This window comes from Pleurodeles waltl, chromosome 2_1 (genome assembly GCF_031143425.1).
Source record: "Pleurodeles waltl isolate 20211129_DDA chromosome 2_1, aPleWal1.hap1.20221129, whole genome shotgun sequence".
NCBI lineage: Eukaryota > Metazoa > Chordata > Amphibia > Caudata > Salamandridae > Pleurodeles > Pleurodeles waltl.
The window spans coordinates 110,809,752-110,833,061 of NC_090438.1; the positions used below are offsets into that span (position 1 = coordinate 110,809,752).

A 23,310-nucleotide genomic window follows, 5' to 3' on the forward strand; every position below is an offset into this window, starting at 1 on the left:
CATGTTGGCCACGCCCCAACTGAGTGAAGATCCCTTGATAAGTTAGCAGTTCTCCTCACTAACCCATTTATCATGACTCCTCCTATCATTATAGTTTAAGGTCTGTAATATCTCAACAGTAGTAAGGATCATCATGCTAGGAAACTGAAGATGTAAACTGTGAATGATTGCTTGGCCATGCTTTATCCTCTGGGGAGGAGAGCAAATATATATTAGAAAGTGGACTACTGAATATTTGGCAAGTGTATAGTAGCTCTTTCTTCAGAGTTGATACAAGTACCTGCTTTACATGAGCACCAGATTATATTACAGAAGGTCAGAGACATTAAGGACCTCATTACGAGGCTGGCAGTCTTAAGACCGCCAGCCCCGCGATGGCAGTCGGACCGCCGCAGACAGGGTGGTCTGTCCGCCCCATTATGACTGTGGCAGAGCCGCCACGGTCAAACCGCTGACACCGCCAGCCTGCAGCCTGCAGCCTGCAGCCTGGCGATTGTAATCTGCCAGGGCGGCGCGGGGATTACGAGTCACCATCCACCAGCCTTCCCATAGCGGTAAACACTGCCATGGAAAGGCTGGCAGAATGGGGGTGTCGGGGGGTGGGGGGGTCCTGCACTTGGAATGGGCAGTGCAGGGGCCCCCATGCACAGCCCCATCGCGCATTTCACTGCCCGAATTACGGCAACGAACAACGGCTGCCGGCTCAATTACGAGTCAATGTTGTGGTGAGTGTTCCGTTTCAGGCAAGGTGCAGTTGCAAATCTTGGACAATGACAGGTAAATACAAATTTGAGACTTCCATCATTACATTTTGTTTCAATAGAAACCACAGCAATGTCATTCTATCAAAGTGACTCTATGGAACAATCTAAAATAAAAGAAACAATATAATTAACTTTTCTCGGTCCTCCCAACTGTGCTACCTATCAAATATTTACTAAATCCTGCCATCATAAATGTATCTTTCATTTTAGAAGTTTATTTCGCGAAATCCATTTAAGTCAATCCGTTACCTCTGGCATGCATAGAATTGGCCGCAGTCGCTTTCCAGAATATTTTAGTGGTTAACCTCCATTTGACATTCGTATGCTGATAACCATGAATGCCCTTATATATTTAGCAACTTTGTTAGTAGGTTGAGCTTTGCATTCTGGCACAGCAATTGCATGACTGTGTAAGTGTGCACATAAAGAATTTTGCAACCACCAGGATAAAGCAGTCCATGACTGTACTTTTGATTTGCAAAGAGAAATCACCATTTAAAACAGTGCTAGCACATATTTACAAAATTAAGAGAAAAAAATTGCAGATTCATAAAAAAGCTTTTTGGATTGCCATGAACATATGCTAATTATCAATTATTTACAAAAGGACAAAAAAATAGTACTGCAGCACAGTGTAAAATGATTTTATTGAAAATTATCCAGACCTAGTTAAGCACTTTCTCCCTCCGTAACAACAGTTTGTAAGTTATGAAAAGTATAAGTCAAGTATGCATCTTGACTAGGTTTTTAAACAAAGCCCTTAAATGAAAGACCTCTACTATGCAGTTAAGGCACTTCAGATGTAAGTACATGTAGCAAACTTGCATAAAAATAACGTTTACATGTCAATTTATATATTTTCCACAAACTGTTCAGTATAAAAACCACTAAACAAAACAAAAAACAAATGAATAGATGTTAGTCATTGTTGAAACTTGTCCCAGGGTAGTACACTTTTTTTCAAGACTCCATACTTTACTTACTTTTCATGTGTTCTGACTACATTCTGCTTTAACCCTTTTGCAATCTGCTATTTTCATACAATATGTAATGTAGAAAAGATGTCCAGCTTCGGTATCTCAGTTTGCAGAATTTAAATTTCTTATGCAGTAGCAGATGACTAAAGGGCTCCGTATGTTATAATCTGCATAGATTGCATAGTGGAAATGTGTATTCCTACCATGTTAGCAAAGGCATAATTAAGTACTGCTTGCCTTAGAACTATGCATGACAAGAGAAACACAAATATACAATATTACAGTTTAATGGGGTGAACCAGCTACTAAATATTCGTTGCTATACACATTCCTCTGGGAGACGTCACTGTACAGTAAAACGTAATCAATTCCTAAAAAAAAAAATACTTATTTTATTTGAAGAGGATTCATTTTGTTTCCTTTTTCCTTACTGGTCTGTTCTGTGTTTACCTACTCTCCAGAGTGAAGAGATCTTTGAAAGTAGCATTACTATTAAATTATACATGTCCAAATCTTTGAATAAGATATGGCTACAAGGAAATTACTAATCACAGGGGAGATTGCTGGTCACACGTGCGGATGACCCATTTTGCATTACACAACCAGTGGTGCCTGTTACTCAGCTTATTAAGTAGAAATCCCAATGTCTCTAAACATAACCCTCAATGTGAAGCTCGGAGCAAATCTGGTTTTGAGAACCATGGAGCAAGTTTCTTTCTTCAATCAGAAGAAACTGTCCAGCACTGCTAACTTAAAACATCGTTCAAGTTTTTCTTAAGAATGGTGTGATTAGATTACTGCACATTAATAAAACCAAAAGAAACATAACTTTTTAGTGATGGGGGACTGCAGGGGAAGACTCAAGTTTACTCAAAAACATTAATGTGCTCCTTTTTTAAATGGTTAATCGCATAATAATGCCTCCCTGATTGACAAGGTTTCCGAACTGCATGGATAAGATGAATACAATGTATCCAAAATGGTTGTCGTTGAAGACATGAAATATTTTAGCATTGTTGTACTTTCTAATTCATATAGCAAAGGAGGATTGCTTGAGCTTGCGACAGTACTATAACATATTATACAGTCGACAAATACATAGAAAATTAATTGTAATATGAACTAAGGTATTTTGGGACAAATTCATAATACTCTGTGTGGCTTTCAAATAAGTTTACTGCTCTTTTAGAGAGGCGCTGCACACAGTAGTGACCCTTGGTAAGTGGCACAGCATCACATTAGCACTAGCATGCAAGGGGGATCAATTCATTAATTTCACAGCTCGTTTCCTATGAACCTTTGGGGTTTCATCATGCAGTTTGGATGCGATTATGTGGCCAATAGCAGGTGTCACTTCTGAGCATTCTTTGGTGCAATGTTTCTTGAAAACCACCATCTCAAACATTTCAAAAGAGGTAGCCTGAACCAAAGATGTTTAGCTCTTCTGAATAAATCCATGCACGCACACAAGTTCAGGTTGCAGGGTTCCTGTAGATCCGTCTCTCACACTTTTCTAACTTAATAAAAAGCTGAAAAAAAACATATTTGATTAAATATTGACAAAGAATTTCTGTAATTTGAAGCATCTAAATTTCAACCCAGGCATGCACTCTGATCACCACCACATTTAGAAGAGCCTGACAAAATATTTTTGGCCCTAAAGAAAATTCTTCCCATTTCCAACTTAATTTCTCAGCGCTTACAAACAATAGAGAAAGGAGAGGAGGATTGCCTAGCTGTATAATTTAGGATAGTGAAAAATCCACTTGAAAAGCAGAATTAAGTGAAACAATACACAGGTTTACAGTTAATCTAGTAATACAACTTTGATAAATGTTGGCTGAATGATCATTTTAGTCAACACAATATACACAGTACACATTTTACTAATGGTACATCTGGGGATCATAGGCCCATTGGCTACTTACATACTGTATGTATTCACATTACCAGTTCCCTTTATTGATCAATAAAAACAGTATGAACGCAGTAGCAGCACCATGATAACTGATGCCTAAGGACAGAGGCAGAGCAGTGTTCTGTTGTGCAAATTCATTCTAATTTTTCTCAGTGAGGGTGAACTATATTGTGTCAATCTTAGCAACGTCCACTGGGCAACCCCTTTTTAACCAAGTGCACCTGGCTAAATCCCATCTGTAGGATCTGACCATGCCCAGCCTCAGTGGGTGGAACTGTTAATATTGTCTCAGCATGGCTTCAGGATGAGCCATCCCCTTTAACTTTACTGGAATATCTTTAGACCCGCTATGTCTCCTCCTAAAACTCTCATGGGTGGTTAATCTTCAGCACCAATCTTACTGTGCAGTTTTTGCCTCAGCCGTGCTTTGGTAAGGTAAACACACATAAACAGGGGTAAAATGAATACCCTTGTTTTCTTGTGGAATGCTTCTCGCCAATGAGGCAACCAACTCGTAAAAATGTGCAAGCACACTAGTTTTATCTAGGCAACAGGATGCTTCTCTGCGGATTCTAGAATATAAGTCAGCAGAGAAGCAGGCAGTTGCTGTGAAGAGAGGACATGTTCAGGGGTTGTTACAGAGGAACTTAATAAAGCAATTTCATCCTACTATTTGTGTCCAGACATCGTAAAACTAGTCATAACAGAGCATGCCCTTCGGCCCTCCCAACTGTACCACATATCTTCTTCTGCTGCATAAATAGCAAAAATTAAGTATTTGGCAGGGGGCACTATTTATGTAATACAGCCATTTGCCTAAACCCCACAAATAGGGAAATCTCTAAATCTTTCTTCTTTTTTATCTAGTAACTATTTTGCATAAGTTGAAGCCTTCTTCCTCCATCGACACATTGATAGTATTTTCTTGTCCCAGAGCTAAACAATCCAAAAATTCTGTAAATTGCCTTAGACATCTTGTTTCAGAATCCTAATTAAAAGCCCATCAAAATTGCACCTCTTGTTGGATTTAAGGGTAAGACACTCTTTGCAATACAGGTTCATTTAGGAAAAAGTGCATCACAAAGAACATGTGCCAGGACACCATTAGTCTATTTTAAGGAATCCAACTATGAATGAGAGCATGCACTTATTCAAACATTTGATATAAAATTATGCTTTTGGTACTGCAAACACTAACATTCTCATGAGAAGAAAGCCTAAGAATGTCACATAAAAACAGTTAATGAGACATTATGGTTGCACATAAATCCTAATTAGAGATGCCCCCTGCATGCCAGCCCAACTGCTAGTGCTAGGCTGACCGGTCTCTGCCAGCCTGCCACTTCCAGACAGGTTTCTGGCCTCATGGGGTGAGTGCCTTTGTGCACTCTGTGACCAGGAACAAAGCCTGTCCTGGGTGGAGGTGCTTCACACCTCCCCCTGCAGGAACTGTAACACCTGGCGGTGAGCCTCAAAGGGTCAAGCCTGGTGTTACAGCACCCCAGGGCACTCCAGCTAGTGGAGATATCCACCCCCCCGGACACAGCCCCCACTTTTGGCGGCAAGTCCGGGGAGATAATGAGAAAAACAAGGAGTCACCCCCCTCAGCCAGGTCCACCCCTAAGGTGACCAGAGCTGAAGTGACCCCCATCCTTAGAAAATCCTCCATCTTGCTTTGGAGGATTTAGCCCAATAGGAATAGAGATGTGCCCCCCTCCCCAAAGGGAGGAGGCACAAGGAGGGTGTAGCCACCCTCAGGGACAGTAGCCATTGGCTACTGCCCTCCAGCCCTAACACACCCCTAAATGTAGTATTTAGGGGCAACCCTGAAACAGGGAAATCAGATTCCTGACAACCTACTAAGAAGAAGGACTGCTTAGCTGAAAAGCCCCGCAGAGAAGGAGGAAGACGACAACTACTTTGGCCCCAGCCCTACTAACCTGTCTCCAACTTCAAAGAACCTGCACCAGCAACGCATCCTTTGGGCCCAGTGACCTCTGCCGACTCAGGAGGACTGCCCTGCAACTACAAAGGACCAAGAAACTCCCGTGGACAGTGAACCTGTCCAACCAAGCAAGAAGAAACCATCTTTAAAGGGACTCTCACTCCAGTCCCCACTCTGCACCCAACGCCCCTAGCCGTGTCCAGAGAAACCAACGACCCAGAGAGGCTCCCCAGGCAACTCCAACGACGTGTCCACCCTGGGCTGAGCTCCCTGCACCCCCACGACGATGCTTGCAGAGGGAATCTGAGGACCCCCTGACCGCGACTACCCGGGACAAGAAAATCCAACACCTGGAAGAAACACTGCACCCGCAGCCCCCAGGCCTATGAAGAACCGACCACCGGTGCAGCAGTGACCAGCAGGCAGCCCTCACCCTTGCCCAGTCAGTGACTGGCCCGAGAAGCCCCCCTGTGCCCTGCCTGCAACGTCTGAGTGACCCCCAGGTCCCTCCATTGATTCCTATTACAAACCCGACGCCCTGTTTGCCCACTGCACCCGGCCGCCCCTGTGCCGCTGAGGGTGTGCTTTGTGTGTCTACTTGGGACCCACCCAGTGCTCTATTAAACCCCCCCGGCCTGCTCCCAGAGGATGCAGGTACTTACCTGCCAGCAGACTGGAACCGGAGCACCCCCTGTCTCCATTGGCGCCCATGTTATTTGGGCTCCTCTTTGACCTCTGCACCTGACCGGCCCTGTGTTCCTGGTGCTGGGTATTTGGGGTTGACTTGAACCTACAACGGTGGGCGACCTATGCCCCAGAGACTGAACTTGTAAGTGCTTTACTTACCACTTTAACCTAACTGCACTTACCTCCTCCAGGAACTGTTGAATTCTGCAGTGTCCTCTTTTAAAATAGCTTATTAAAAAACTGAGTACATTATGGTTTTGGTTCAAAGTCCTAACTATACCTATGCAAAGTACCTTGCATTTAATGTACTTACCTGCAATTTGAATCTTGTGGTTCGAAAAAATAAATTAAAAAAAGAATATTTTTCTATTTACAAACCTATTGGCCTGGAGTTAAGTCTTTGAGTGTGTGTTCTCAAGCATTTGTTGTACACACAAGCAATAAATAACACTACCCTCTGATAAGCCTAACTGCTCGACCACACTACCACAAACAGAGCATTAGTATTATCTATTATTGCCTCTGTCAAGCCTCTTGGGGAACCCCTGGACTCTGTGCACACTATCTCTCATTTTGAGATAGTATATCCAGAGCCAGTTTCCTACACATACTCACACCAAAGTAGAGCACAAGATAAAGGCTAAAGTGGTCACCTTGAATGTGGTAGGGTTCAACAGAAGACAAGCATGCCTGAAGTCTTGCTACAGGTGGACAGAGTGTAGGTACCACCACCAGTGAGTTAATCAGCCCTACTTTCGGAGACTGGGGGCAGGAGGGCATCCCAACATGGCGGCGGACACCCCGACAATGAGAGCAGCTGCAACCCGGCCCAGACACTTAGCACTGCGGCACTGAGAATAGCAGAATACACCCATAAAGATGCACTCCTGAGGTGTGGGGAGTGGTGCGGCGATTCAAGCCCAGAAATTTGTGGATACAAGGCAGAAGCAGTAACGATGGGAAGGTGACATGCAAGGAGAGACACATTCCCAGGTGGGTCCTGCCTGCGGAGCTCAGGGGCCAAAGGCACTTCGGAGAGAGCCCCGCAATGACACTCAATTGCATCAGGCGAAGCAGAGCCAGTAGGGATCATAGCTTTGCACAAGGTGTCCCAAATAGGGGAGAGACTGTGCAGCTGTTCAGTGGGATTCCAGTGCTATAATGCATCTTCACATACCCATGCCCTGAGGCGAATAGAAGGCAACAGAAGCAACGTGACAGCAAGGTTTTGATGGAGCATGGCAAAAGGACTGAGTGTAGTGGCATTAATGTTGTGTTTTTTAAATACAAGGCCATAGCAGTAATTCATGCAAACTGTGCAGCAAGTGCCTCCTAATTTCGCTTCTCTCATCCCGCCTTACAACAGACATTAAAATTCAAACTAGTCAGGCTCTAACGCAATTACAGCGTACATAAGCTGTTCCCTGTAAGCGCCTCAAGGGTCACCATCGCCTTTTAAGCGCTTTTTAAGACTCACCTTCCTGGCCCCGTTAAAATTATATACTGGTTGGACTTTACATCCTCAAACACTCTGGACTTCACTGCCGAGGTGCCTTTTGGGGTTACTCCACTGGGTGATAGACCACTGCAAAATCCGGGGGAAAAAAAATCCACTCTTTCCAGCACAATATAAGTGATCCCTACTGGCTGCAGCGAAAGCATCCATGTCTGCATTTATCAATGTGACCCCTGGACACCCGTATATGGCACAGTGAGTAGAGGAACAAGCTGCAACTGGTAACAAGCAAGAATGAAGAGACTGTCAAGAGATATACCATTACGAACGCAATTGGGCAGCAAGACTTCGAAGCATCCAAAATCTTTTAAGTCTTGCAAATCTTTAACTCCCAAAAACGTAAATGTAAATGCACTGTGCAGGTAGGTCCTCCTTTTTGCCCTGATCACCCCCAATATTTTTGGACAGATATTGGTGGTCACTGACTTGGCTGTGCCCTGGGTACTGCATACCAGTCCCTGGGACAGAGCCAGTGCTCTGTGTAAACTGGATATGCAAATTATAATTAGCAATATTAACCTACTTATAAGTCACTAGTATATGGTATGGCATGTAGGTTTAGGAACCCCAGCATAGGAGTTCTCCCATAGGTGCACTGCTGAGGTGCTCAGTGTCATTTTAAATGCAGGCCTGCCTTGCTGGATGCTTTTAAACTAAAAGTTATATGCAAATTCGACTTTGGAAATAAATACTTTAAACTACCTTATTTCTACAAATAAGTCATCCCTACGGTGTGTATGTGCCCCTAGGGTTGGGTGCCATGTATCTATAACCAGGGCCCTTATAAAAAAAAAATTATAAGCCCTGGTGAGGGAAAATAGCCAAATTAGTTTATCCCTCACTGTAGTAAATGGCCTCCATAGGCTAGAATGGGGAGACTTTATTTTAAATTACCAAGTCCCCTTAAGTGTCAGATAACGCAAGTTTGGTATCAAATTAATTGTTATAATACATCTCACAACTGACATTTGTTGGAATTAATATAACGTGTTCAGGTAAAGAGTTTTAAACTCTACCTAAAAAGTTGCCAACTTCAGCCCTGTAGTGCCCTTCTCTGATTGGCCAGGTTGCCTTGATGAGGTGTGAAGTGGCATGGGCTGAACACAAAGAGATGTGCCTAGGGGAGGAGAACTCCCCTCAGCAGATGGAGAAGCAGGAAGGGGGGGGGGGGCTGCCAACTGGTCTTCAAAGGCAGGGAAGGGCATTTGGAGCAACCCAGCACCTCCCTCACATCCTGCAAACCCAGACAATTAGGCACCCCCTTAATTAGATTAGGAGAGGGCAGGAGAGAGGTGTGTTTAGGATGTTTAGCCACACCAGTGAGTGGGCTCAGCCAGATGTAACCTCCAAAAATCTGTTTCAGGCATGATGGATTTTTGAGGAATGTTGCTCCCTGGGATTGATTTTTGCCACACTTACCTGGAAGTGGTCATCACAGGGGGAAGGACTCTGCATCTGATTGGAGAACCAGGACCCCCCTTTTTGTCATCCAGGAGCAAGGATAAAACTGGCAGAGCTGCACCCACACCTCAGATCCCTAGAAGGAAGAACAACAGAAGAAGGACTGCCCTGCTGGACCCCTGACCTGCACCTGGACACTGCACTCTGAAGGTCTGCACCAGCTGCACACTTGGGCTTCACCACAAGAAGGACGTTGCCTGGCTTCAACTGGTTGAAGGAGGGACTCCCTGTTTGCTACAGGTGAAAACTTGCTAACCAGAGTCCCCTGCACCAACTCCTGAAGAAACTGACCAGCTGACCACTGTCCAGTGGCCAATTTGGAGTTTACGCCAGGCGCATTCTGGGAGTTGTAGTCCGCTCCCTCAAGGAGCAACTCAGAGCTTCTGGAACTTTGGGGTGAGCTGTAGACACCAAAAGAACCTTAAAAGACCTTCGGGAAGACGATCCAAAAGTTTGGAGAACTTTTTGAAAAAAAGCTCCATTAAGGGACCGACCCGCCACAGCAACTCTGGCCAGCTTGCCTCAACCAGCACGCGGCCTGACTTGCAGGTTCGTCCCGGTGAAGAAAATCTCAGAAAAAGTGACTACGTCCGAACACAAAAAGTTGACCGGGACCTCCCAGGCAGTGTATCCGAAGAGGAACGTCGGATCAAGATTCAGGTTTGCCCCAGTCGAAGGATTTTCATCTCGAAAAATCATGAAAGTCTGAATGTAGAAATCTTCACCGAGGGCTTCGGCGACCAGTATCTGAGGAAGGGCCCTAGGAGGTCGGATTGGACTGGCGACTTGATCCAGCTGAAGAAAATCTTCAAGAAAATGACTAAGTGTGAAGGTAAACTTTTGATCGAGGCCTCCCGCGCTTGCTGTAACCGAGCAGGGCTCCATCGCTGTTGGCCTTAAACTTTGACTTTGCCCCAGTCGAGGTGCGACCAGATGACCAGATTGGTGCTATTCGTTTTTAAGCACTAAAAAACATTACTTCTTTAAAAATTCAGACCTCTGGTTCCCTTTATCTGGTTTTATTTGTTTGGTGTCATTTTAAAGCTAAAAATATTTCCTATTTTTATAAATTGGTTTTGGATTTTTAAACTGTTTCCTGTGTTTTATTTAATTACTGTTTTGTGATACTTGAATGCTTTATGCTTTGTCTCCTACATTAAGCCTGGTCGCTCGTTGCCAAGCTACTAAGGGTTGAGCTGGGGTTAATTTATTGCGACCTAACTGAACCTAGTGGGGGTCAGTGGCCTATTGTTAAGTGTAGGTACTTACCTGCCCTTACCAATAACCCATTTTCCAACACACTGATAGCACTGGTAGCTTAGGTGGCCTGTCTGATTAAACAACACCATCACCAATCCCCCTGCTAAAGTTGGAAGGGATTCCACCTGTAAGTAATAATCTCTCCAAAGAAATATTATCAATACCCTCAAAAGACAGAGTCTGGGGCACTGGGCAAAGCATCTACAGGAGAAATTTCAGGTCCTTATTCAGCTGGCATGGTCACCAAGCAGGTATTCATACCGGATGACGTTAGCCCCAAACCTGCAGTGGGGGACGCCTTATCCAGGACAGCACCAACATATCCTCTATTTGGGGTAAATAACATGAACATGAGCTTGCGGGCTTCGCGGACTCAGCCAAGCCAACCCCATCGATCAAATCAATCCTTGGGGGATCCTGACAATGAGAGACAAGTGGCTGGTGACATCTCAAAGCCAGACTAGCGAAGGAGAACCAGAAAGAGAACCAGCAGACACTGGTTGACCTCGACAGGGGTATCTCCGACTACGTGAAACATACAGAGGGTCCGGGGCAGAAAACAAGCCCTTCAGTCTCATCCACATCTTCTGTAGAGACCTTGCTGCAGCGGTTATTGAATGAGATCCGCAAGATGAAGCTTTCACAGGAGGAAGCTAATAGGAAAACTAATGAACAGATCGGGCTACTGAGTGCCAATTTGCAGCTTTTGAATTTCCAGAGTATCGTAAGTAGACCAGAGAGTCTCTGATGTCGAAGACTAGGAGGTCAAGCTGGATCCAGCGTTTGCAAAACTACAGCTTAACCTATAGGTGAAATTTGACGACCTGGAAAATCAATCACGGCGTTCAAATCTGCGCTTCATTGGCATCCCAGAAGGGCATGAGAACAGTTCTACTGTTACAGCAGCACTAATCAGCAAGTATGTCTGCCCTGACATGTCTTCCAAGGATTCGGACTTCACCATTATGCGCGCACATTGGGTCCCCTTCACTTAGAACCCCAATTTTTCAGCATCCGAGAACTATTCTAGTCAACTTTGCTGAGTACAGAATAAGGGAGAGGATATTGTCTAAAGCCATTAAAGACAGGGAGTACCACACAATTTTTCTTTCAGGGTGTTTTCCGATAGGTCTATCTTGGCAGCTAGACGGAGGAAAGTGCTAAGAGGCATGATCGATAATTTTAAGCCTCTTGGTGCACCAATAGCCATTGTCCAACAATCCAAGCTGGAAGTTTATTTTTTATGTTTTTATTTTTACAAGTGACATGCACACATTTTTCATACAACAGAGCAGGCAAAGACGTTCTTAGATCAGATTGACACAGATTGATTGTTTTTAATGGAAAGCTGAGGCATGATCAATGGTAGCTTACTAATTCCAGAAGTGCAATTGGGTCTTTTTTTTCCGATTAATGTAAATTGTGTTGCGAAATGTGTTGGGGAACGTGTTCCAGCTCCTTAAGGTTCCTGCCTTGGTGCCAAGCCAATATGCCATCAACAAGGGAAGGGGAGTGTACGGAGGGGGGAAGTGGGTGGCAGCACTAGGGAGGAGAGGGTGGGCATCTCCCTTCAGGGATCTGGACAGGAAGGGACTCTGGGAATTGGGGAGTGGAGAGGAGAGGCAGGGAGGGTTGGGTGTGTAGGGACACGTGATGAGATGGATCTGTAGTTGGAGGAGGAGAAAGATATAAAAGAAAAATGCAGCAGGCAACTTGGAATAGAGTACTTTGGAAATGTTGCCTAGTAACAAACTGAAAATTGTATCTTGTAATGTGAATGGCTTGAATAACAGACTGAAGTGTCAAGGTATTTTTTATCTTGGCTTAGGTCCCTAGATGTGGGTGTGATATTTTTTACAGGAGACACACTTGAAGGATAAGGCCGCCAGCCTTGTATGCTGGCTTATATTCAGTATTCATATTTTGCTTCATCCCAGGCCTCCCACCACGGGGTAGCAGTTTTATTTACGCACACAGCTCAATTGGACATTTTGGGAGTAGTACGCGACCCAGGGGCCAGATGGATTTGGGTGCAAGCTAGAACTAATAATCAACTCTATAACGTCATGAGTTATTATGGAACTATCGAGGACATACCTTTGGCCCTTCAAGATCTTTATTCTTTAGTACAACAGGTGCCGGGACATTTGATATTAGGGGGAGATTTCAATATAATTCAAGACATGGCCCTTGATACATCAAGTATGGATATAAAGCAAAATAAGCCTAAATCCATCAAGGCCCTTCAAGCCTTAATTCAGGACTTGGCCCTAATCAATCCCTGGGGGGCTAATTATCCTGCCGTCCATCAATATAAGTTATTCCAAACGCTACAGTTCAGCCTCACGGATAGATTTTTTTTGGTTTCTCACACTGTACCCTGGGCAGATGCCACTATTTTAGCAAATGTTTTTTCTGACTATTCTTTGACTTGCATCGACATTGAATTAGCAGCAGTAAAGTTGCACAGACCAAGATGGAGGTTTAATTGAACACTGCTAACGGAAGATCTCTGGGTTGAGCTGATGCGGCATACCTTAGCGGAATTCTTGAGTTTTAACGGAGGTTCCGCCTCTGATTTTAATGTATGGGAAGCCTTAAAAGCATATTTTAGAGGTTAGGTTATCTCTTATTTGGCAGCTTGCAGGGAGGCGGAAAAGATTCTGCATACTAATCTACAAACTCGATTGGAGGAAGCTTTGACAGCGCACGTGCAGGCCCCTGATAAGACCACACAGACAGCCTTAGCCCAAACTAAATTGAACTGGCAGACATTTGTTACAGACAAAGAAATAGTAAATCATATTTCATATCTTCAGAAGAGATATAAGTAAAGCGAATTCATTGGCAAGTATTTAACTTGGTCAGTCACACAGAGAGCTAATATGAATGTCATTAAAATGATATGCGATTCCCTGACTAACAATATTCACTTACTCCCTTTGTGCAGGTATTTCTCAATCATTACGCCAGGACATACTCTGAAGCACAGAATAGCTCTTCCGAGGTAATTGCAGACTGGTTAGAGGGGATTAATATGCCAACTTTGACGATGTCACAAATCGAGGCCTTAACTACCAATAACATTGGCCGAAGTACAGTAGGGGATAAAATCATTACCTAAAGTCAAAGCTACTGATCACAACCGGATACCAGTGGAGATTTATAAGACCTTCTCTCCGCAATTAGCACCATTTCTTGTGTCTCTTCAACCATATATTGCAGGGGTGCCAGATATCTAGTTCCTTTACAGAATTGGTTGCGGTCCGCTTATTTAAGAAAGTTAAGTCCAAGACGGATCTCAATGCACATTATCCCATAAGCCTTCTTAATTGCGATTACAAGCTGTTCACTAAAATAGTTGCACATAGGCTAGCTGATGCGGCTCAGTCACTTATCCATTTAGATCAGAATGGATTTCTTCCCGGGCGGTAGATCTTCTCCAACACAAACTTCTTGACACCAGCGATCGATTTCTACTCCAGTCAGGGCTCAGAGGCTGTTCTTATAATGCTTGATGCGGTAAAAGCTTTTGATTTAAGAGAATGCGATGTGCTGTATGCAATCCTTCAGAAACTGGCATTTCCACAGAGTTTCACGCATTTGCTGAGAGCATTATACTCCGAGGCTAAAGCTAGTATCATTATAAATAATGTGAAAGCAGGGAGATAATCATTAAAAAGGGCACCCGTCAAGAAAGTCCAATGTCTCCTATCCTGTTCACCCTTTTCACAGAGCCATTAGCTTGTGCGATTTACCAAAATCATAATATAAGGACACCTATTCAGGGGTGCCAAATCTCAAATTGTATGCGGATGACATTGTGCTATACTTAGCTGCGGACGAGAAAAATATTTAACAAACCTTTGACAAAATGGCCGAGTTTACAGCCATCGGTGGTTATAAAATTAATCGAAGAAATCGGATGCCCTTATGTTTAATTGTCCCACAGATATTCTCCCTCCGGTGATGCGTGTGACATGTCAGGTTGGGCGGCCTGTGCGATATTTGGGGGTTAAGGTCACCAAAACTTTCAATGATTTATTCGCTCTTAACTATGCCCCATTATTAACTAAAGTGCACACACTACTTAAGCAATGGGGGCAGCTTTCCTTTATGATTATAGGACGGATATAGCTTATTAAAATGAACTTGCTACCACTGTTCTTATTCGCATTTTCCAACGTAATTATTAAATAACCTAAGTCCTTTTTTGATGCCATAGAAGTTGAAATGCGTACCTTTATTTGGCAAGGCAAGAAACCACGGGTAAAGTTAAAAACTCTCCAGTTAACACAGGAGGAAGGTGGTCTGACATTTCCATGTTTTAAAATATATTATGAAGCCGCTTTTTTGAACTGGCTGACGTTCGCCTCCAAGCGACCTATTTGTACAGATCATTACTATTTGAATAAGACGTTAAAGACCGCGCAGATAGACTCCACCTCTTTTTTTTTTTATAGATCCCTAGATAGCCAAAGAGACCTCGATATAAGACCCCCTTGAGCTGTGACAGACCGATTTAATCTAATCTTGCAGTAATACAAACTCCCTAGGTTGCGCCCTTTAATAAGACTCAGTGACTGTGCAAGGCTGGGGTTAAATCTGGATCACTGACTGCTTAATCAGTGGGCCACAGGAGGCTGCGTCAGGCTTAAAGATTTTTTTTTGCAATAACCATTTCATCTCATAGTAGACTTTTTGACAGGAGCATCCATTAGTAAGCCCCACACTTTTTAAAAAAAATTGTTTTGTTTTGTTGTTGTACTCAAACAATACACCTCTGTTCCAGTTATTCAACAGGTTCAAGTGAAATAACAGAAAAAATGAAACGGGCATTTTTTATTTCACATCTACCTGACGTGGGGAACTGGTATTGTGTTCTAACTCCAGAGCATCAACCCATGGCTAATCCTGCCCCATACGAGTAAGATAGCAGCTGGTTCAGGCGATGAAATGGCTCCAGCTCAATGAAGCTACTATAATCAGTGTAGCAGTAAAGCCATTTTGAGCAGCTAACTTTAAGCGAATGGCCTTTTTTTTTGCAAATGGATGATATATTACACACTGGATAGAATTGAGCAGATGAATGGTGGAGCAGAAGCAGTATTGTTTCAGGTGTGGGAGAGGAGAAGTGGATTGTTGCCATACGATTTTCACTTGTTCCAGACTCTCAGGATTCTGAATCAATATCTATAGAGAATTTGGGAAGCGTGTGGGACAAGAAATTGTTCCCGATCCACTAGACGCTTTTTTTTGGTATTATTTCCAGGGCAAGGGATTTTCCACCGAGCAAAATCAGTTTAGCTTTATAGTTACTCTAGTGGCAAAATCTCTTATTCTAGCAAATTGGAAATCAGCGGTTGTACCGACAGTCATTCAGTGGTGTAAGATGGATTCGGTAGAACCTCATGAGTATTCATAAGCAAAAAGAATAGGTGCTTTCAAACGGTTTAGGAAAATTTGGATGAACTGGGACACAGGGGGCAATAGAGATATCAGTGAGTAACTGGCTCCCTCACAGTGCAATAAAAAGCGTTAAGTATGGTCCTCGCTTAGCAGATGGCAACACTAAAGGTACAAAATAGGTAAAATATTGGGATTAATTATGTATGCATTGATACGTTGATTGATTACATAAGATGTTCTGCTGCTGATGGATTCTCTAGCTATCTGCAGATTCTGAACCTTATTTGTATTACAGGTGCCAGATTCAATGCAGAAACCCTTGAAAGTAGAAGCTCTCCAGAACTGCTCAACTCTACCTGCTTTTTCAAAAATCCCCACATATATATGATGGCATTAGGCTCTACAAACAGCCTGGCACACGAGAATCAGTCTCCTTAGTTTTTCAGTGCCAACTGATAAGACCAGAGGAGAAACCTGATAAGGACAGTAAATCAGCAGCAAAACATACAACTGAAACCCTGCCTTCCCCACACCATCTGAAACTAGGGAGAACCTGTTACACACCTGCCCTACCTCAGAAGGGAGAAGCTCTAGCAAAGCACGCATCACGGCATGCCTGAGACAGGAGACTGTATTGCTTGGAAAAACAATGCTGCAAAAATGACAACGTAGCTACCCAGCACAAGTTGGCAAGTTGGATACTGATGAAGAGGGTGGTAGACACAGCCATGGAGAAGTCTTTTTTTGGCCAGGGCACAACAGACATACAGAGGATTACCCAGCGTGAATTGGTGTGTTTGGTCACTGCCTTGCCCTTTTTTCCTGCATCATAGCCCTTAAAAAGCTGATAATCCACTCTGTCCTGATGAGTTTGGTACATGGACAAAGTCACTGTAATTCTGGGGCCACGTCTGTGAAGTTAATTCTCTTCCTTGGTTGAATATGAGGAAGGGTAGAAAGATAGAACAATAACAGAATAAACTATATGAAATTCAGAAACCACCTAGGGTAAGATGGATAGATATGTGCGAAGAACTAACATCTGGGTGGAAACCTGTAAAGGTTGGCCACACTGATAGGGATCAGGAAGTCTCTGACCATAGGCTCCAAAATATTGCCAACAAAAGGATGGTCTTCAGGGTAAGAACCCGAGCCATGCGACTGTGCATTTGGTTAAACAAGAATGCCATCTGGAGAGTCAGAACAAGACTAGATCCGAAAAACAGTAATCTGAATGAAGGAGAAGAATAGGGCAAAACTTTCTGAAAATGTGCCAAAAGTGGTGATCTAATCAGGGAGGATAGATCAGGCAAACCAGTGAAGGCAGGAAGGGTCTGCTTATAGCTGTCCCCACTGTAGTTCAAGGCAAAATGTCAATCTCAGGATGTCAGAAAGGAAAGACTTGAAGGGGTTGAAGTGTTAACTTGCACAACTGGATCAACATAGCTCAGCAATCTACTTACATGGATTTGGTTGTGGGATTCATGGCCACCAAGATGATATCCATAACATCATCAGGAAGGAAAATGGGATCATCTGCAGCACTCAATCTCTAGTATTTCAGCTGCAGCATTTGGTCTGGAGGACCTCTGCATGGTGTTGCAAGAGCAGGTCCGTTCTGCAGAGTAAAGTAAAAGGGGGCAGGAGTGCCAACAAATCGAAGTACCATATGCTCTGAGCCCAGTTGAGTGATCATGATGGTCTGCACTTGATCATCCCACACGTTCTACAGTACATTTGTTTGAGAACAGGCAGACTTACACAAGAAAGACTTGAAACCAGGTGAATCTAAAGGCATCTCCTAGTATGCCCAGAAGTGGGTCCCTTGCTCACTGAGCCACCACGATCAAGCTTAACCTGACTGAAAAGGCCCAATCAGTTCAAAACTGGTCTTAGGTGCCTTGTGTGCTGTTTCAGAGAGGATCTGGCTTGGCAGTTCAGGCTTGTCCTACTGGAGCAGAACCAAACCTGATTTGCATATGGCTGAGTCTAGTTTGTGGTGGCAAGGTTGGGCAAAAGAAAGATGGGTTGGAATGCTGAATGGAGGTCCTTGAGATGGAAAGCCTCAAAGTCAGGATGGACTGTCCACAGCTCAAGTTCATATAGATATGTAGGTGATGGTCCAACACTGACCAATGTCACTGCATTGCCATGTCCCCCATCTCAGGGAGAAGGGGTTTGTCACCAAAGTATCTGGAGTCTGCTGTGGCCTGAAGGAAGAACCCACTAAAATGTTGGAGGGGTCCATCAGCCAGTGCAAATTCAGATGAACAAAGTGGAAGATCTGCACTTGAGGCTTGAGACTCTTGATCCTGGAAGGACTAATGCCCCAGACACCATAGACAGATCATTATCTGCTATCTGGTGCAAGGCAACCATAGGATGTGTGTGGCCATGAGGCCCAACAGGCACAAGACTGGCAGAACTGGGATGCCAGCCAAAGCCAGAAACATTTAATCATCTCTAGATCATCCAGAAGGAAAAGCCTTCATATAGGGTTTTGTCCAGTACTGCCTCTATAAATGTAATCCTGCAATGGAGGGAGATGGCTCTTTTGAGCTTTGATAGTGAAGCTAAAGTTGTGGAGGTGAGTCACCGTTCGCTGAAGGTGATCCTTGAGGAGCACAAGGGACTCTGCTTTCACCAGCCTGTCGCCCTACAACAGAAATACATGGTCTCCTAACTGTCCCAGTAAAGTCACACAACTGCCAGCACTTCTGTTAAGATGCATGGAGCAGTCGTCACCCAGAACAGTAGGACCATGAACCTATAGTGCTGGGATCCCACCTTGAACCTCAGGTAACATCAAAGTGGGATGAATCGGAAGATAGAAGTAGGCAACCTAAAGATCCAGGGATGCCACCCATTCCCCTACATTCAGAGCCAATAATGCTTGAATGAAGGACATCTTCAACTTGCCCTACCAAATGAATAAGAGTTCACACGGTGAAGATCAAGAATGGGATTCAGACCTCCAGCCATCTTGGGGATAAAACAAATAGAGGGAACAGAAGCCTGTGCTTTTTTCTGGTAACTGCACCACCTCTATGTCTCCCTTGCTTAACAGGGCAAGCCCTTTCAGCTCCAGAATTGAGGTGTCTGATGGAGAACACATCCTGCAGAAGGACGGTGGTCCAGAGGAAGGGACAACAAAAGAAGGGTGCTACCCTAACAGATTAGCTGCATGACCCTGCGATTAGTCGTGATCGCCTCACAGCTGCTGAAAAAATGGAGATCCTGTGTCAGGAATCCATACTGTGGTAGAGCTAAGTTCTCCAACCTTGCCCTTTAGAGTCCACCAGATAGCAGTCTTCAATACTTTTATTTCTCTGTCCATGATGTCCACCTGGGTTGTATTATAGAATTGGTGCCATCCTCATCCCACCCCAGTGTGTGTGTACTGTGGTAAAAGCAGATTGCTGTATCTACAGGCATGTTGCATAAAGACTGTTGGTGCTATACAATTGCATTTATGTTAGCCTCCATGTCATGTATATTGTTACTACTTATCTTTATGCATTTTTATACAACCCACAACAGCTCTGAGAACTACGCTGCAAGGATATGTGCTTCTTGTTGATCCTGTACCAAACTCTTGGGTCACATCCTTGAAGTTCAATGCTTCACATTAAGAAACTCTACAGGTGGAATTCAGCAGTTTTGGAAGAGTTTCTTCCAGAGCCTTTATAGAGGACTCCAATAATCCAGATCGGTGTTGCCAACGTAATTCACAACATCTGCCTTTGACTATCCACAGTACACTGGTGGCAGAAACTTGAAAGAGAATGTTTGTAGTTTCAAAGCATTTTGTCATCCTAAGTCAAAAAACTGGTGTACCTTGAATTTGCAAAAGGGAATGTCAGAGCAGCATGTCACTAATATTGTAATTCAATTAACTTGGAACTTGAAATGTGCGAGTGAAGGAATGCTGGTGATGTTGTAGTATTTGTCTAAACCTATTATACTTGAGAACCTGATTTTTTGTGAATTCACTGGACCGGTTGTGAATTTGCATATTCCACAGTGAAGCACTGGAATAGGTATGCAACAAGCAACTTCATAAATCCTTAGGTCTAGGATTTTTTTTGGGGGGGGGGGGAATTGCCAAGTTTGCCGATTTGATTACTAGGAGACAAAGACTTTACAAAAATAAGGTGTGTATTTTGTTTTGAATTTAGAATTGTAGTTTAAGTGTTGCAACTTAAATTGAAAATGTCCCTCCTTTACAGAGGGTTCCTGATTATTCAAGTTAGAGGATTCATATTCCTGCGTCTCTGAAAGCCCCATGCTGGTTTTTACATACAGCTTTCTGAAAGTCTTCAGTAGATGATTCTCAGATTGTAAATCAGTCTTGCACACTAAATAAACAAAAAACAATAACTGATCACAGATTTTGTTTTCTCCATGTTAGTTTGTTATTTTATGTTATGGGATCATCAGGCTTTGACTTAATATAGTTGGCCACGGTTGGATGATCACATGGGATTGAAGAGTCTATGCTGCCTCCGCAACCATGCATAGAGAAGAAGCACATGCTAACCCATACCCCCCCCAACATCAACTAGATGATAATGGATTTCTGGAATCAGAGTTTTGAGGCAGCAAAGCCCACAGAGGATGCTTGAGAGTGGCTGTTGGTTTTGTTCCCTAGATTCACTCTTGCCCCAAAAAGGAGTATAGTCGTTGAGGAAGAGAAGGTGATCTCTGCCAGAACTATACTGCCCTGGAGTAGCCACAAAATGTTTTATTATTGTTGGTGGAATTCATGCACTTGGAAGTCTAGACCCATTGTGCAAGCTATAAGCTCTACAGTATTTAACGTGTTCTGGGAAGTGGGATGGAGGAGGAGGGCGAGGGAGTTGGCGTTCTAGGTGTACAGCTGATCATTACTGAAAGGCATGCCTCATCAGCATGCCTTGGACATCGCCAGAATACGTGGAACTCATCCAAGCATGCCAGCCTACTATACTTATGGATCCAGCAAATGTGTCCCCAGAATTAATCACACACTTCAGGATCTGTTTGGATGCATCCAACCCATAATTGAATTGGTTTAAATATCAGCTTTTTATCCTAGAAGGCAAGTGGCATTAGCAGCGCGGAAAGCCAGGCTGCAAGAAGGGAAGACATTTCAGTACAAAGCTACCTTCTTTGTACTCTATGAGAATGCTCACTGGAAAAGCATTTGGTTTCTGTTTTTGAGGAGGACATCTGAGCAACCAGAGTTTTTGGTGATGGGTGAGCGGACAAAAAAGTGGAAGATAGGGGGATCAGGCCTGTGCGGCTGGCAATCCCTCTTCAACTGCTGGCCCCGAAACAGGTTTCTCATATGCAGGCATCACAGGATGCAAGGGGGCCTCAATAAATGGGAGCAAGGGCTGCGCTAATGGAGAGAAGGGATGCAAGAGCTCCCTCAAAATACTAGACTTAGCATCCACAGAGATCAAGGTCGATTCCAAGGTTTTAGCTGCTTTCTCTATCACAGCCATAAGTAACAAATCAGGGCTAGAAGGATAAGGGATGTGCCTTCCTGGCCACTTGTAGTTTTTAAGACCAGACATAAGCCATCATCACTATTATAATTAGGAAGGATATTATCAGTCTCTTGATCATCATTCTCTGCAACCTATAAACTTTATTAGGCACTGTGAAGCATCTAAATTGGATCTGATAATCCTGATAATCTCCTGAACTCCGGCAAGTCTCTGAGTCTTCAGGAGGTGCTTTTACAAGGGAACATCTACAAAGTGTTTCCTAACTGTTTCTCTTGGCTTTTGGGTAATGTCTTCTGACATCAATAAATTTGAGAGCTTAGTTGGCTCTGTTGGCAATGCCTGCATGTGTGACAAGGGAAACTTTGATCAAACAGTAGACTGAACCTTGGCAGGCTGAGACTTTGAGAAATGGGGGGGGGGGGCAGTAGGGGGTATGGTGTTAGGAAGTGTCAGAGCCGCTGAAGAAACCAAGCCTGCAGGAATGGTCTCCTCTTTCAGGGGGTGGCAGGGGCAGTTCATGAGCAGATCCAGCATAGTAAGACAGAGCTGTTCTGTGTGGCCAATGGACCCAGAAATTGCACTCTTCTTGTCAGCATTGGCATCTATACCAATGAGAAGGAAAGTTTTGGGATAGGGGCATGGTGTACCTGGAACAGGGCAGTTTCTTCAAGTAAAATTAGGACTTCTCCTTCCTATGGTGCTGCTTGCATTTTTGTAGGAAGGTCTTTTGGTGGATTGTTTCTTTACAGCGGATTTATCTGTGGGTGAAAGGGATTGCTTAGCATCTCCATGCGGAACATAACCAGTAACATTTTGGCCTCCATCTCACTAATGACCCCTGGGAGCCAGAGAAATACACTGAAACATATCTAGCATGGCTTGACAAAAAGACTCTGAGAGGCACTGGATGTAGGGGCTGGAACTCCGTTTAAGCTTTTTCAGGAAAGGAAGCAACTCCTAAAAGGAGGAGGAATTTGCCAGGGTTGGAGAACAGTGCTAGCGTTCTCCAAACAAGCTCAACAGTGGGACTATTTCATTACAAAAACAACAACAAAAAAAGACTGGTCCCTCTGGTGCTTCTTCCTATGCTTATCGGAGAATTGCTTTCACACATGACTCTTCCCGAGGAAGTAAAAGCAATTGTTTGGCATCTCCCTACATGCCTAGGCCAAGAAGAGGTTGGCCTCACTGCCTAGCCTTCTGATGCAAGGAAACACTCATTGCAAGATGATGAATCATGTTCAGGTTCCAGATACCACATAGATATGTCATCCGAGTTATAGGGGGCCTTACCTTACAGCACGTGCAGCTATTCTCGAGCCCTGACATGCAAGTTGGAGACATTTAGCTTAGCTTCTGGCTGATGAAGTACAACCGTTTGCAAGAATTTGTTAGCATTCAAACAGAAGCTCCAAAACCGCACCTGGTAGGTTTGGAAAACCAGAAAACAATGCTAGTCTGCCAGGTGGCAATGTATATAGGCAGTTGAAGCCACATCTGGAGTCCTACAGCACTTGGGAGCCATTGCTTTCAAGGGTTTCTGGATACAGTCGGACAACAGGAATATTCACAAGGTGAAGAATCTGTACGAAGTATCCACCAGAAAAATCTTCTTTCTGCTACCGTGTTAAAAAGAGCTCTCCCTTTCTCTGCAACCTATGTTCTATGGTAAGATTTTTGCAATTAGTTTTTACTTTAAGCATCAAAAACAGTGGTTTAGACATTCTTGTGGTAAAGAGTTCCATTTACCTCGCTTACACATTTTTTTAAAAATTTTTTTTTAAGAACTTCATCAATGACAAGAAAAATGCTTTATTGTAATCTACAGTTGTATTGCTCTCTTGAGGAAAAATACAAACCAAGGCCATTGTTGCATAA

At 43.7% G+C, this 23,310-nt stretch overlaps 1 protein-coding gene across 1 annotated transcript in view; it reads right to left on the bottom strand.

Moving 5' to 3' along the window:
• Nucleotides 1–1,392: 1,392 nt before the first annotated feature.
• Nucleotides 1,393–23,310, bottom strand: part of MAGT1 (magnesium transporter 1) — a 101,333-nt gene continuing 79,415 nt past the window's right edge. The window contains exon 10 of the mRNA XM_069211073.1: nucleotides 1,393–3,270. Within this exon, the coding sequence (XP_069067174.1) occupies nucleotides 3,255–3,270 (16 nt within the window). The 3' untranslated portion in view covers nucleotides 1,393–3,254. The remainder of the gene's footprint in view (nucleotides 3,271–23,310) is intronic.